Consider the following 14,656-nt stretch of genomic DNA (forward strand, 5'->3'; position numbering starts at 1 on the left):
TTGAGATGGGAAGAAGGTTTCTAAGCAGCGGAGGGAGGTTCTGGAACAGCCTGGCAGAAAGAGCAGTGGGGTCAGACGGCCCAACGAAGTCGGACTAGATGCCCAACATGGTTCCATCGGGCTTTAAAATCTCTGAAGATGGAATCTGATAAACTTATAAGCGGGGTGATAGGACGGGGGAGTCTCAGCAACCCAGGATGTGTGCGCGCCCTGTGTTCTCACAACGCATCTCTCATTCCTGAGACATAGCAGGACATTACTAGCAACTTAGAATTGGATCATTGCGACCGGCTAGATGCTCTCCAAAGACAGCAAGTGACAGGCCATTCATCTGGGCATTGATAACTGCAGCTATGATTGTTTGCAGGGTTGTTGTAGCTGCGTTGGTCCCAGGATATTAGACAGACAAGGGCAAGGTGATGTCTTGTATTGGACCAACTTCTGCAGGGGAGAGACATGAGCTTCTGAGGCACCTGAAGAAGAGCTCTGTAATGGGCAGGCTCGTCTCTCTCACCAATAGCAGTTGGCCCAATGCAAAATGTTACCTCACCCATGTGTCTCTTGAGTATAATTATCATGTGATCAGCAGGAACCAATAATTCTTAGGTGCCCTCCAGCGCGGCCCAATATGTGAATTAATTCCGCACGAGAGTGCCTGACCAAAAAAAGATGCTTGTGTTTGAATTTCAGCAGGACACAGAACGGTGCCATGACATTCAGTTTCAATTGGCCTTGCTCCAAAGACCAACACTGCCCCCATTATTATCTCTTGGCCGGGCTAGTGAAGAGCAGCCTCAGTGATCTTGTGCAGAAGTTCAGAAAATACTGCGGTTTTTCAGCCTGACTGCCTCAGCCTGAGAACTTGCTCACTGTCCAAAGGAGGGAGAGAAAGGGAGGCCAATGGTCAACCCAATTTCTGCCCGAAATGGCGTTGTAGCTAGTGTTCAGTCTCCAGTTAGTCCTGAACCAAATCACCCCTTGAGATTACACTCACTAGGGGGCACTGTTCTGCAGGGAGTGTGCAGGGCATGCAGAAGGAGGCGCTCTCCTCTCTGAGTCGGTAATGACTACAGTGCCCTCAAGCGGTAGTAGAGGGGTACTGTTCTGCGGGGAACGGTGTTGGTGGCTCACTAGGGGGCGCCCTGGCCTCTGAGTCAGTGCTGAGCTCAGTGCAGTGGTCTGTGGAGGGCGGATTCAGTAGGGGCCACTCTCCCCTATGCGTAGAAACTGACAGCTGGCGATGAGTAATAATATGTGAACGAAAGATACAACAGTAATAATGAGCACTTCCTCTCTGCACACCACACCGTTGATCCCACCCACCTGCCCTCCTATGTCATGATCCCTGTAACACGTGGGGAACAGCAGCACAGAGGTTGCAGGGGCTTGGCCCCTCACACATGAAAGAGCCAAGAACAGTAATACCCAGAGAAGGCTTGTCAGCAGTTGATGTCAATCTCCTTATCCAGACTCTGCCGCCAGGAAAATATCTTGTTCTGGGCCGGAGCTGGGAATAGAACCCAGCTTGTCTGAGCTCTGTCCACTAGTCCACACTTCCTCCAAGTAGTAATGTTAGGTCAGATCACCATCCCATTTTAGCTTATTTGGCACCTACAAATAAATAGCAGGAACAGGCTTGGCTCTGTATTTTGCGCTTTGGTGTCAACCTCTGGGGCTTTCTGAAGGCCAGCAGGGGCTGGAACCAAGAAGACATGGATCTGAATCTTCACCCCTTCCTGACTCTGGTCCCTTGGAAGCAAACCCTGCTGAGATGTCCTAGATGTGGGGAGAAAAGGCAGGACTCTTGGATCCCAGCCAACAGGTGTGATGATCCATGATGGAACCAGCCCTGCCTTCTCTGTGAGACAAGCACACCCGCAAAGGCCCCAGGAAATTGTTAAAAGCAGTTTTAATCAAACAGAGTTGAGTACACATGGCAACACACAGATTTGTAAAGCAAATTGTGTAAATCGTATCACAGGAGATGAAATAAAGAGTCACACACACGCACACACACGCAGCTGCTTTTCGGTGTCATTGTTCAGAAAAAAACCCCAATTGCTTTGCATCCCTTTAAAAACACCCGTGGATCCAGACTCTGGGATGGTTTCTTCCATTCTCCTCTCATGTGATGATGAAAACACCCCAAGGCCATTTCCCGTCTGAGGCTGAAGCTCCTCTTGTATCCCCCACAGAGGCCACATCAAACCGACCTCGCAGGACGCTGATCAGGAGTCCAGTGCCACCATGCAGCGCCCTGTTTGAAATGCTGCCCTGTGCTGAGAGAGGGCTGCCGTGAAATCCGCACACGGTGCGTCCGGCAGCTGGCAATGCTGGGCCAATGACGGGACTGCCTTCCTGGCGGGGATGCAAGCTGTGTGCTAGTTGTAGCGCTGGCAAATCCTGCTCCATTCGCCGGACAAAGTGAGGCCCCGCAGAGAAGCACAAGGAAGCAGCCGTGTTTTATTTTGTAGCTCGTAGGGGGGAGGGTTCCAAATCCACATGTGCATGACTGGCCCTGGTGAGGCTCCTCCATGGACCACCTGGGAGCAGGCTAGAGGGAGAGGAAGAAAGTCCATGGGCATTGGCCCAGACAAGGGGATGCCAAGGAGGGAAGGCATTGATCCCTCGGGGCTGATGGATTTCCATGGTAGAGTGGGTTTCAGTGGGTGGGCATGACCCAAAGGTGGAGTTTTTAAAGGCAGTAGGTGGCAACTTTTGTTTAGTTTATTTGACAAGATGTTAGGCTGCAGGGCAAAAAATATGACTAAGAGGCTGCGAAATCACAGAGCCTGACCCTGTGCTGGCAGGAAGCGGGCAGGACATAAGGTTGACAGGAGGTTGGTATCACAAGCTGGCTTCAGTTTCCCTGCAGTAGGATGGATACCATGACGGTTTCTGGTTTGCATTTGTTTTGTTCTCTTTGGAGTTTGCTCTCTGTATCAGATCCCTGCACTTCCTGGCGCACATGAGCATTGTTTGACTCTATTAAATGTAAAGGGGTTCATCATTTGAATCGGGCGTTCTACATGGCAGCAGTGAATCCCCCCTGGCCGGAAAACAAGAAGTCCCATTCCTGGCTCTGACATGCCACTAGCAAAGCACCGAACCGCTGCCTTGTTCCTGGTGCTGGGCGGCACGTTTTTGTCTAAATGTTTTTTGCCAATATCAAAATTCGGAGACAAATGTGTCAGTCTGACAACAGTATGTTTTGCAAAACCTCCCCCAGGGAAGTGATTCAGATCAGTGTTACCAGAACAACCCAGCTCGAAGTCTTTCGGCATAGACCATGTGATTGTTCGGTTTGAAATGATTTTTTAAATGTTTTTATATTAAAAAGTGAAAGAGCTTCCAAAGGTTAAAATTCAAAGAAATATTTTGATTTTTATCAACATGAAATATTTCCACGGACCCAAAGTGGTTTTCCCCAGGATTTCCTTTGCCAAGAAAATTAGATTTTTTTTTTGTTCCGGGTTCGGAATGGAACAAATTTAGAAATTGTAAAATTCCTTTTGAAATGGGAAGTCCAGGTCCTGCCCAGCTCTCTGCAATGCTGCTGCACCTAGGAATAGTGATCAACAGCTTTGTGTCAAATTTGCGGCAGGTATCCACAGGACTGGTTTGGTTCAACATCTTTATTAATGACCTGTATGAGGGGATGGATTGCACCCTCAGCAAGTTCACAGAAGACAATAAGCTAGAGGGGGAGGTAGATATGTTGGAGGGCAGGGATAGGGGCCAGAGTGAACTAGACAAATTGGAAGATTGGGCCAAATGAAATCTTGAGGAGGTTCAACAAGAAGTGTAGAGTCCTGCACATGGGAAGGAAGGATCCCAAGCATTGTTACAGGCTGGGGACCAACTGGCTAAGCACCAGTTCAACAGAAAATTCCAGTGGATGAGAAGCTGGATCTGAATCAGCAGTGTGCCCTTGTAGCCAAGAAGGCTAACATAATTTGAGGGTACATTGGAATATTGCCAGCAGATCAAGGGACGTGATTATTTCCCTTTTATTCGATTCTGGAGTATTGTGTCCAATTCTGGGCCCCCCACTACAGAAAGGATGCATTGGTGAGAGTCCAGCAAAGGACAACACAAACGATTAGGGGGTTGGGACACATTATTTACAAGGAGAGGCTGTGAGATTTGGGCTTAATAAATATACAGAAGAGTGAGGGGGGATTTGATAGCAGCCTCCAGCTGTTATCAAAGAGGATGGAGCGAGGCTGTTCTCAGTGGTGACAGATGATAGAACAAGGAGCAATGGGCTCAAGTTGCAGTGGGGGAGGTCTAGGTTGGATATGAGAAAAAACGATTTCACTAGAAGGGTGGGGAAGCGCTGGGATGGGTTCCTAGGGAGGTGGTGGAATCTCCATCCCTAGAGATTTTTAAGTCCCAGCTTGACAAAGCCCTGGCCATTGATGCACCTATCCTCCATGAATGTATCCGGTTCTTTTTTGAACTCTGTTATTCTTCTGGTCTTCACAACATCCTCTGGCAAGGAGTTCCACAGGTGGACTGTGTGTTGTGTAAAGAAATACTTCCTTTTGTTTGTTTTAAACCTGATGCCCATTCATTTCATTTGGTAACCCTTAGTTTTTGTGTCGTGAGGTGTAACTAACACTTCCTTGTTTAGTTTCTCCACACCAGTCATGATTTTATAGATGTATATATTTATAGATTTGTATCATGTCTCCCAACCTTAGTCATCTCTTTTCCAAGCTTATTAATCTCTCCTCATAGACAAGCTGTTCCATATCCCTAATCAATATTGTTGCCCTTTTCTGAACCTTTTCCAATGCCAATATAACTTTTAGAGATGGGGTGACCAGGTCTGCACACAGTATTTGACATGTGGGTGTACCCAGGATTTATATAGACAATATGAATTTTCTGTCTTATTATCTATCCCTTTCCTAATGACTCTCAGCCTCTCAGCATTGTGTTAGCTTTTTCTGCATAGGACCCACCTGCCACTGAGAGATAATTAGCCCATGTTTGGGGAGGATTGAGGTGAAAGGGGACTCGGAGACCTCACCTTGCTGTAGACTCTTTGCCAGACAGATGATCCTTCCTGTACCCCATCCATCCAGGAAATCGTCTGCTGGGAGAACTGTTGGCTAATCAGCCATGTGGAACTGTCAGACACCAATGTGATGTGTGTATGGAGCTTGGGACTGTTCAAACAAGCACCAGGGAAATCTGGCAGGGCCCCAGAAGATCCAGGCCTGGCACAGAGTCACTCTGTCCCCTGCCTTCCTAGAATTAGATATACTGTCTGACTAGCTTTGGGCTACTGCCCTTGGGCTGTCCTCTGACTGGCAGGGCTTTGCAGAGTTATCACTTTTAAGGCTAGAAGGACTACAGTGGTCAGCCAGTCTGAGCTGTGATTCCAGCAATGCTACAGCTGGAAATGTTACTGGTGATGATGTATTTGCCACACCCCTTGCTGATCTGTTCCAAAGGTTTACTCCACTGGGTTTATTTCCCTTTTGAACTGCTTTGAGCAGGGGGCTGGACTTGACAGCTCCTGAGGGCTCTTCCAGCCCTAGGATTGTAACTGTCCTGCCTGTGGATTCCAGCTGTTGGATTATGTTCTTTCCCTGCCAGCTACCTAAGGGTATGTCTATACTTGCACCCTAGTTCACACTAGGGATGCAAATGTAGGCATCCAAAATAGTCAATGAAGTGGGGATTTAAATATCCCGCACTTCATTAGCAGAAAGTGTGCGCTGGGATGCATTAGTTCAAACCAAAGCCCTTGGTTCGAACTAACGTTACTCCTCAAAAAAGGAGGAGTTAAGAGTAACGCACCAGCGAGATCCCCACTTCATTGACTATTTCGAATGCCTACATTTGCACCCTAGTACGAACTAGGGATGCAAATGTAGACATACCCTAAGGGTGTGTCTAGACTACAGGGTTTTGTCGACAAAAGTGGACTTTTGTCGACAAAACTATACCTGCGTCTACACTACCGATATAATGTTGACAGAACTCAACAGTTTTGTCGACGCTGGTAAACCTCATTTTACGAGGCATAACGACTTTTGTCGACAGAGTTCTGTCGACAGAAGGTGTTATTGCATCTAGGGTTGTGTCTAGACTACAGGGTTTTGTCGACAAAGCAGCTTGCTTTGTCGACAGAATTGAATGTAGTCTAGACGCTTTTTGTCTTTGTCTTTATCTGTCGACAAAACTTCTGTCGACAAAAGCCTGTAGTCTAGACATACCCTAAGAGAGCTCTGTAAGGCTGATATAGTCTCTTGACGTAGACACCGAGGGATTAGGTTTCTGAATCCAGGTATGAACTGATAAGAAACACTGATAAAACACCCTGGAAGCAGAACCCTCAAACAAGCCAGTGTTTTTCCAGCCCACACTGACGTGCTTTCTCAGTTCATATGGATTTCAACCATTTCCTAGGCCTGGCTGTTTACTGAGGCCACGTCCCTGCTCAGTGGCTGGTAACTGAGCTTGCCTACATGGAGTGCCAGTGTGGATTTCTAACTGGTCCATGCCAATGCTGCTGGCAGGCACTAGTTTCCCTAATGCGCTTGAACATAGTGTAGCTTGAAACAGTGCGAGGTGCATCTCCAAAGGGAAAGCCATGAAAATAACCCAGCGTTTGGACATCCACACAGAACTCAAACCCTGCTGCAAATACCTTCACTCCCAAGGCAATCAATAAACCCTGGAAAATATACCTTGCTTACACATCATAAAGAAATTGCCTCTTAGCCATCTTGGATAAACTAAGCCAGTGGAGTTCCATTAGACCTCACTGGCAGGCAAGTTTTGCAGACCTCAAATCAACCTTATAAGGATCTTCTGAGGCCTTCCTGAAGGGAGGTTCCACAGAGGATGGAGAGAGGCTGTTCTCAGTAGTGACGGATGGCAGAACAAGGAGCAATGGGCTCAAGTTGTGGTGGGAGAGGTCCAGGTTGGATATTAGGAAAAACTATTTCACTAGGAGGGTGGTGAAGCACTGGGATGGGTTCCCTAGGGAAGTAGTGGAGTCTCCATCCCTAGAGGAGTTTAAGTCTCGGCTTGACAAAGCCCTGGCCGGGTTGATTTAGTTGGGATTGGTCCTGCCTAGAGCAGGGGCTGGACTTGATGACCTTCGGAGGTCTCTTCCAGCTCTATGGTTCTATGATTCTTATGATTCTAAATCCTCACCAATGGTTGATTATCCTTTTTGAAGTGCGGACACCCAGTCTGGAGACAGCCTCTCCAAGGCCGTGCATGGAGGTGGGGGATGTATCTGAGGAGACTCTGGCACGCTTGGTAGAACTCAGTAATGCTGAGCAAGGACTTCTAGAAAGGTCAATGCAAGGAGATGGCTATGGGCTCTCACACAGAGCTGGGTAGGAAATGGTTTTCCATCCTGTGACCATTTCTCAGATTCTGAATATTTTTCCCATCCCAAGTTGGGATGAAAGGTGGAAACCTTGGACATTTTCATGACCTCCCTCTCCCCCCTCAGGCCAATTGAAACATTTATTTCAATTTCAACCATGTTTTTTAAAAAAAAGTCATTACTCTAATTACCTTTAATTTCTGAACAGAAAGTCCTTTGGACTTGGAGACCCATTTAGGAATTGTCAAAACGGGACCTTTTTGGAACCGAGACACGTGTTTTTCCACAGCTGAGGAGTTTGTCATAACTGAGCCGTTCCTGAGAAAACTTGACGTTTCCACAAATGGACATTACTGGAAGAAAAAAATGTTTCATGAAGGATTTCCTGCCTAGCTCTACTGTCACTGCTACCGGGAGTTCACAGGCTGCAATTTTTCTGTAGAGGTGAAGGCACATGCAATCCCTGCCCACAGACGAGCTGTTCCCAGGCTCCCAGCTAGGAGCTCAGGGCAGCCAGGAATGTATGCCATCCGGTTCTACCCGCCGGAGAGTGTAGCCAGACAAGGTGGAAGGTCCAGAAATCCGGCAGGTTTATGCAAATGATGCAAAGTCCTGATTTGCATACCAGATGAATATGCATAAACATGTGGAAGTAGCTGGATTGTAAAACTACAGAACATGCCACCCCACAGCTTACTGCTGTCTCCTCAGTGCTCACTGTAGTACTCCACCTCTATAGACCCTTCTGGACCAAAGCCCTGGGGGGCAGCTAAGCTCCAGGTCCCCTTCCTTGCCTAGCCAGCTCTCCTGCGGGAATCACAGCCTGTAGAAAATGCAGCAGAGTTGGACCCAATTTTGCTTATGTTAGAAAAAAAATACATCACGGCTGCATTGTGGGATGAGGCATAAAACCAAGGTGCTTTGTGTTTGTGTGTGAAAGTGCATGTGAATGAACTGTGTTTATCTATTTGAGTGTGTGTGAGCGTGTGTGTATGTGTGTGCGTGCACATGGATATATTTGGGAGTAATTAAAGAATTCTGTGGTGCTTTTGACCCTCTCGTCCACGGAGAAGGGTGTGAACCCAGGTGTCCTCCAAGTCCCCGTCCTGCCATGGGCAGACGCCAGCACATCCCAATTCAATTTCTCCTGCTGTTTCAATGGTAGCTGCCTTCCTCCTCTTCGCGCCCTCCCCATGGCCCTCTCCTGCCAAGTCTCTGCTCGGGGAGGAACAATCTCACCCCTCCAGCCCTCTCATGCCTCAGCTGGTGAGTGGCAGCGACTCCTCCCTCCGCTGGTGGGGGGGAGAGGGTGTCTCCCTGTGGGCTGTGGCTGTGTGTGTGTGTCTCCCTGTGGCTCTTTCCAGCTCCAGGGGCTTGTAGTGATGCCATGGCCGTCTGCGATGCTTTCCTGGGGCTCATCTTTCCTGCAGAGTGAACTTGACTCCAGGCTCCAGCGATCCTCCATCCTGGTCAGCCCCAGGGGAGCTTTCCGCTGGTGTTGGCTGGCCTGGCGGGGTGCAGGACATTAGCACAGCTTGTCCACAGCTCGCGCACCCGCCCTCGAGCCGGGATGCCAAGGGAGTGAGTGCCGGGAACAGGGGCAAACCCTCCAGTGAAGACCCAGGCTCTGACTCCTCTGACAAATGCTCAAACCACGCAGATACCTGGAAGCCCTGGAGCGAAGTCCCCATGTGGGCGTGGCTGCCACGGGCCTTTGCCAGGCACCACACACTGGGCTTGGGGGGCAGGTTGGAAACCCCAGCGCTGCGGCAGGCTGCATTGCAGGGGCTGCCCTGAGGCCTTGCCAGGGGTCCCACCGGGTGGGCTAGGGGCAGGGTGGGCGTGGGGAACCAACAGTCTCAGGGCTGTGATAAAATGGAGACGAAGCACAGACACGGTGCCAGGCAAACGCCGGTCATGACCCGAGGCTCGGGTCTGTATTCTGGCTGAACACAGATCAGGCAGTCCCCTCGCTGCAGCTTGTAGGGCAGCAGTGCTGGCAGTGGGATCCTGGAAGCAGCTTGCACCAGGCTTGCCCAGCAGTACGGGGAGCTGCCCACCATGTGTGGCCGTGGCTGCTGCCTGGGTCATGACAGTGCCGCACACGGGCCTTTCGTGCCACGCCGGCCTGAGCCAGAGAGAGGAACTGATATCCCAGAGGAGCCGGGACATGCATGGGAATGTGGAGAGAGGCCAGGACACACGCTGGTCGCCTCCGTCCATGTGACCGGCACTAGCCGGACTCTCACTGGCCTGGCAAGCGCTCCCGTCAGACCTGCTGCTGGGTCAGGATTGGGCAGATGTTGGAGCCGCATCTCCAGCAAACCTGGCCTCAGTTGGGGCATTGCTTGGCCCCCCAGCCTACCCCCAGAGAATGTGACACCCTCAGCTGCTGTAGGCCTTGCCCGGGCCACCAGACACTGCCCAGCCCCACAGTCCTGGGCACGGGGGGTGCTGGCTTCACAAGGGTTCAGTGAGTAAAAAGAGCTGCTCTGAGAGCTGGTCTCCCCGGGCAGACATTGGCGAGGGGTTTCTTTGGTGTCCGCCAGTCCCCGCCAGGGTTCAGCTGCCTTTCTCTGGGCTCCTGGGGCAGAGAGTCCATCCAGGAAGTACACAGCCGCCACGCCATGCTCAGTCTGCCGTGCAAGCAGCCGAGGATCTGCCGCAAACGTGGCTCCCCTCCTCCGCAAGGGTGTCCCGTCTCAGACCGCCGTGGACTGCTTGATGCTGTGGAAGCTGACGCGCGTCGGCGACGTGGGGATGGACATGGCTCTGGCCACGCGGGTGCGGATGGAGTGCTTGTCCTGCCACCGGTGCCATCTTTTCCGTACAGCGGAACGGACCTGCCAACACATTGCAGAGCACAGAGTGTTTACTCCCCAGGCTGGGCAAGATTTCCCTCTCCCATTGCAAGAGCTAGGGGGCTCAAAGCTTGTTACAGACATCAATGAACTAAGCCCTCAAATTCCCCAGGAGGAGGGGACAGTTGATGGCATTATCCCATTTTTGCAGATGGGGAAACTGAGGCACAGAACAGCGACGTGATTTGCTCAAGGCCACCCCGGAGTTCTGGGGGTTGCCTTATGCTGGAGAACAAAAGAGAGTTCAGACCCCCTGAGCCTATGGAGCTGGGAAAAAGTCTCCCTTCTTATCCCACTGCGGGGTAGGGAGAGGGAGGGGAGGGTGGGTCTGGGGCAGATGGCATTTGCAAAAGTCATTGCAATGGGAGATTTGAGCGCAGCCGGTCTCACTCCCAACCCTTTGCTCTAACCAAGGGATAAGGCAGCCTCCTTCCCGGAGCCAGACACAGCCCCCAGGCCTCCCGGCTCCCCGCCCCCTTGTAATCCACTGTTGGACACTGACTTCCATCAATCCTGCCCTTAAAGGTCTGACAGGGAAGAGAAATGAACCCTGCCCAGGACCATGACAGAGCGAGCGGGAGATAAATCTGGACTTCAGCTGTAAAAAAAGGGCCAGCGGCTCATAAACCACGTCTGATGCTGCCGCGTGTGTCGGACGGGACGTAAGTGATGGGCTCAGAGTTTCTTTATGACTTGTCTGGTCCACACTAGTGGCAGCTCCTCTGTGAGAGTTCCAGCCCGGAGCAGGCCTTGCATGGCCGGTGAATTATGAGGGTGAATTATGAGGCACATATTCTAAGGCCACAAGAGCTCCTTGGGCTAATCCATCTGCCCTCCCGTACGACCCAAGAATGCTTCCTGGAGTCGCTGCAGCCGGGCGTGTCAGTGACTGTGGGGCGGGAATTCCACCGGCTGACAGAGGCCGTGAGGCGGATGGAGCCGCACTGTGGAGATGGATTTTTAGTGCTCGTGTTGAGCCTTCCCCATATTTAACCCCCCAGCAGCTGGGGCTACTGAGTAGCTGGCATTACCCCCCCCATTCCTGTGGCTCGGAACTGCAGCCCCGTGACTTGAGTTAGTGCAGGGGGAAATTGTTTCCCACCAAGCCTCCTCAGCAGTCAAGCAGGTCTCACCTCACTGTGCCTTGGCACTGTCTGCCTGTGCCCTGGGCACTGTAGCATCACAAGGTAAATAAGAATCAACAGCGTGACAGTGTTCCAAAAAAAGGAAACATCATTCGGGAACGTGGTGACGTTATCTGATTAAACCGTGGCCATACAGATCATGCTGCAACAAAACTTGTGCCAAGTAGGACACATGGCTACAAAGGGTTAAAGGCTCCCAGGCCAAATGACCTAGAGCCAACCACAGAGGCATGTGAGAAAAATATGTAAAGGCCAATTAAGGCCAATCAGTGCTAGAACTTTGATATGCAAACCTGTCTCCTTAGAAAGCAGAGTCTAATTCTAGTTAGATGGTTACTTCTACCATGTCCTGTCTATCTCTGTAATGGTTGATTCCAAGATCAAAAGGGATTATTAACATTTAGATGAATCTTGGGTGAGATAAAGATGTCTCTTTAAAGTCTGTGATAAACTGCTTAAGGGATACACTACTTTATGTTCATTATCTGGTGTTTAATAAATTACCATGTGGTTATATCAAAAGACTGTTGTGTTCTCATAGGCCAAGGGGCTGCTGGAAATATGTAAAGACCCTTGGGTCCTGATCCTTTTTATCTCATGTCTGCTTGGATGCTCCCAGGGTAAGCTGCCAGCCATAAGAAATGATATCCCAGGAGATCCTGGTGCCCCTTTAAGGGTACGTCTACACTGCATCCCTAGTTCGGGCTAGGGATGCAAATGGAGACGACCGAAGTAGTTAATGAAGCGGGGATTTAAATATCCCGCGCTTCATTAACATGATCTCGCCGGCGCGCTAGGAGGAGTAACGTTAGTTCAGACTAAGGGCTTTAGTCCGAACTAACGCGTCCCGGCGCGCACTTCCTGGCTCGAATCAGCTGTGATTCGAACTAGCGCACGGGCGAGATCATGTGAGCAAGTTTTTAGTCTTGGAAGAAATGTTGTGCTGTTGGTCTTCATGCGCAGTGTCCTTGGGGGAGCTGTTGCAAGTAGCTGGACCGTTTGCTCTCAGCCTTCAGCTCTGCAACCAAAGCCAGTGCTGGGGATAGGGCTGGGAGCAGGACAAGGGTATTGCCTGTGTGCTCTGTGCCCACCTCTGTTCCAGGACTGGTAAATATGCAGAAAATAAACAAACTACCGCAACAGCCCAACCTACACACTACTGAATTCTCCTCTAGCAGGAAGCAGACCTGCACGGTCCCAACAGCTGCTACTCTCCACAGAGGGGTGCTGTTGTTATTTACCATGCGCTCAGGGCACACAGAAGGGTCATGGCCCGGCCTCAGTGTATTTACAAGCCAGACTGCAGGGTCGCCAGCACGCTGCATTAAAATCCTGCCTGGGCAACCTGGAAAAACCAGCACTGGCTTTCCTTCCCCCCAGCTTGCCGCCCTCCGGTGTGGTCAGGAAGGATTTCTAGCTGCTTCTCAACAAGCTCTCTTGGACGTCCTGCTAGCAGTTCCTCGGCTGCCCTGGTTAACTCGCAGCAATGCATCTATCCCACCCCTCCCCGCTGACCTTAGCCTGCAGTGCAAAACCTCTGGGATCCCTAGTCCATCCCATCCCTCCCCATTCAGGGTTTTAAGCTCCCTAGGAGACATTCCAGCACATTTAGCTTTTCAGCCCCTTTCTGGCTAACTTTCCTTCCCTGCTGGGACTGGCAGTAGGGGTGAGAATGCTGTCATGTGATTAAAGGAAGGGACGTGCCATGGGTCCTTTGCCTGGCTCTGGGAGGAAGAGCTGGCTAGTGTGAGAGCAGGGAAGTGGGTGTCAGGACTCCAGTCAGCTCCGCCACGGACTCACTGCATGACCTTGGCCAAGTCACTTCTTCTGTGTGGGTTTCCCTCTCTGTAAACAGGGCTCATGGTAATTCTCCACTGGCGTGTTGTGAGGATAAATTGGTAAGTGGCTGAGCGCTCTCTGTGTGAGTGCCCAGTACTTCCACTGGAAACTGGAGCCTAAATACCTTTGAAGGTCTGGCTCTCTTTGCTCCCCTGACTGCTCCTTGCTCAGCTTTGGGCTGACTGACCACAACAAACCACCTGCTCTTGAACCATGAGCTGCGAAGAAGCCCAGAGCATCAATCAAACAAAGTCTCACGCCGTGGTGATGGGGCAGGCAGAGCCAACCTCGTCCCCGGATTATTAACCAGACTGTTTTGCTGCTTCACAGAAGGTGGGAACCAGTTTTAAAGAGAAAGATTTTGCAAAGAATAAGAATAAAAACCCACCCTCAAAGATCCCAGGCCAGAAAGCAGCCCCAGGGGTGAATTCTTTAGCAAGCACCAATCTGTTGGATCAGAGAGCGGCTGCCTTGGGAGCTGTCTCTCCCCGAGAGGATGCCCTGGACAAATATTGCAAAGAGAGGCTGTGTTTTCCTTCGGCGTCTGAAAAGGCTTTTTATGTTCCTTGTCCCCTGGGCTCTGCTGTTTCTATCGTGTACCCAGCCAGCCGTCCTTACTGCTAGCAAAGGCGATAGCAGGGAGGCAGAGGAACATGGAGATACATCAGATCAGCTCAGAGAGGGGCTTTGGTTTGACTATACATGTTCCTTCTCTCGGGTCACAGGGGGCTAAGTTTGGTGAAATGATCCCTGAGCTCAGACAGATGCACCTGACCTTGGTGCGTGTCCCTGCCACATGCTGCTCATCTTAGCAAAGGGTTGACAGGGACACCACCTCATGGACAGATTGGTCTGTGGTGACGTTGGCACTGTTTTGCCATGTACTGCGTCAACATAGCCTCACGTGCCTTCCGCCAGCCCAAACCAGCAGCGACCTTTCTCCAGCCCCGGGCACAGAGCCAGCTGGGATGTTCTCAGTGAAAAGAAAGTTGAGTGCAAAATGGGGCAAAATTGAACATTTTTATGGAAAGTTTTGTTCTGGCTGAAAGTTCCTAAGACCTAAATGTTTTTCAGGAAAAGCCTTTGATAAAAAACGTTCTGTTTCCAGGAAATTGTTTGGCTTCTGATTTGCAAAATGTGACCCTTTTAATCCAACACCCCCCAGCTATTTGCCCCTTGGAAAAGTTTTCAAGACACTGAAAGTGTTTCTGTTTCCGGATTTGTTTTGTTTTTTATTGTAAAATAATCCCCACACCTAACATATTTTAATGGGAAACTTTGATGAAAACTTTTTAAACCTGAGATTTTCCTATGATGGGTACTTGCCCTTTTGGGGCTTGCTCTGTCCAGAAGTGACATTAGGAGGCGTGTGTGTGTCTGCTGCTTATGCAGTTTGGTACCTTGGAAGTCCCAAAGTGGGGGCCAATCCCAGAATCTGTTCAGCACACACA

The 14,656-nt window shown here is 50.4% G+C and overlaps 1 protein-coding gene across 1 annotated transcript in view; it reads right to left on the reverse strand.

The window, feature by feature from the left end:
• Window positions 1-1,915: 1,915 nt before the first annotated feature.
• LOC102445239 (corticotropin-releasing hormone receptor 1) overlaps window positions 1,916-14,656 on the reverse strand; it is a 112,925-nt gene continuing 100,184 nt past the window's right edge. Inside the window, exon 13 of the mRNA XM_075911382.2 lies at window positions 1,916-10,203. Within this exon, the coding sequence (XP_075767497.1) occupies window positions 10,063-10,203 (141 nt within the window). The 3' untranslated portion in view covers window positions 1,916-10,062. The remainder of the gene's footprint in view (window positions 10,204-14,656) is intronic.

The sequence above is a fragment of the Pelodiscus sinensis genome, chromosome 29 (genome assembly GCF_052426305.1).
Source record: "Pelodiscus sinensis isolate ZL-2025 chromosome 29, ASM5242630v1, whole genome shotgun sequence".
Lineage (NCBI taxonomy): Eukaryota > Metazoa > Chordata > Testudines > Trionychidae > Pelodiscus > Pelodiscus sinensis.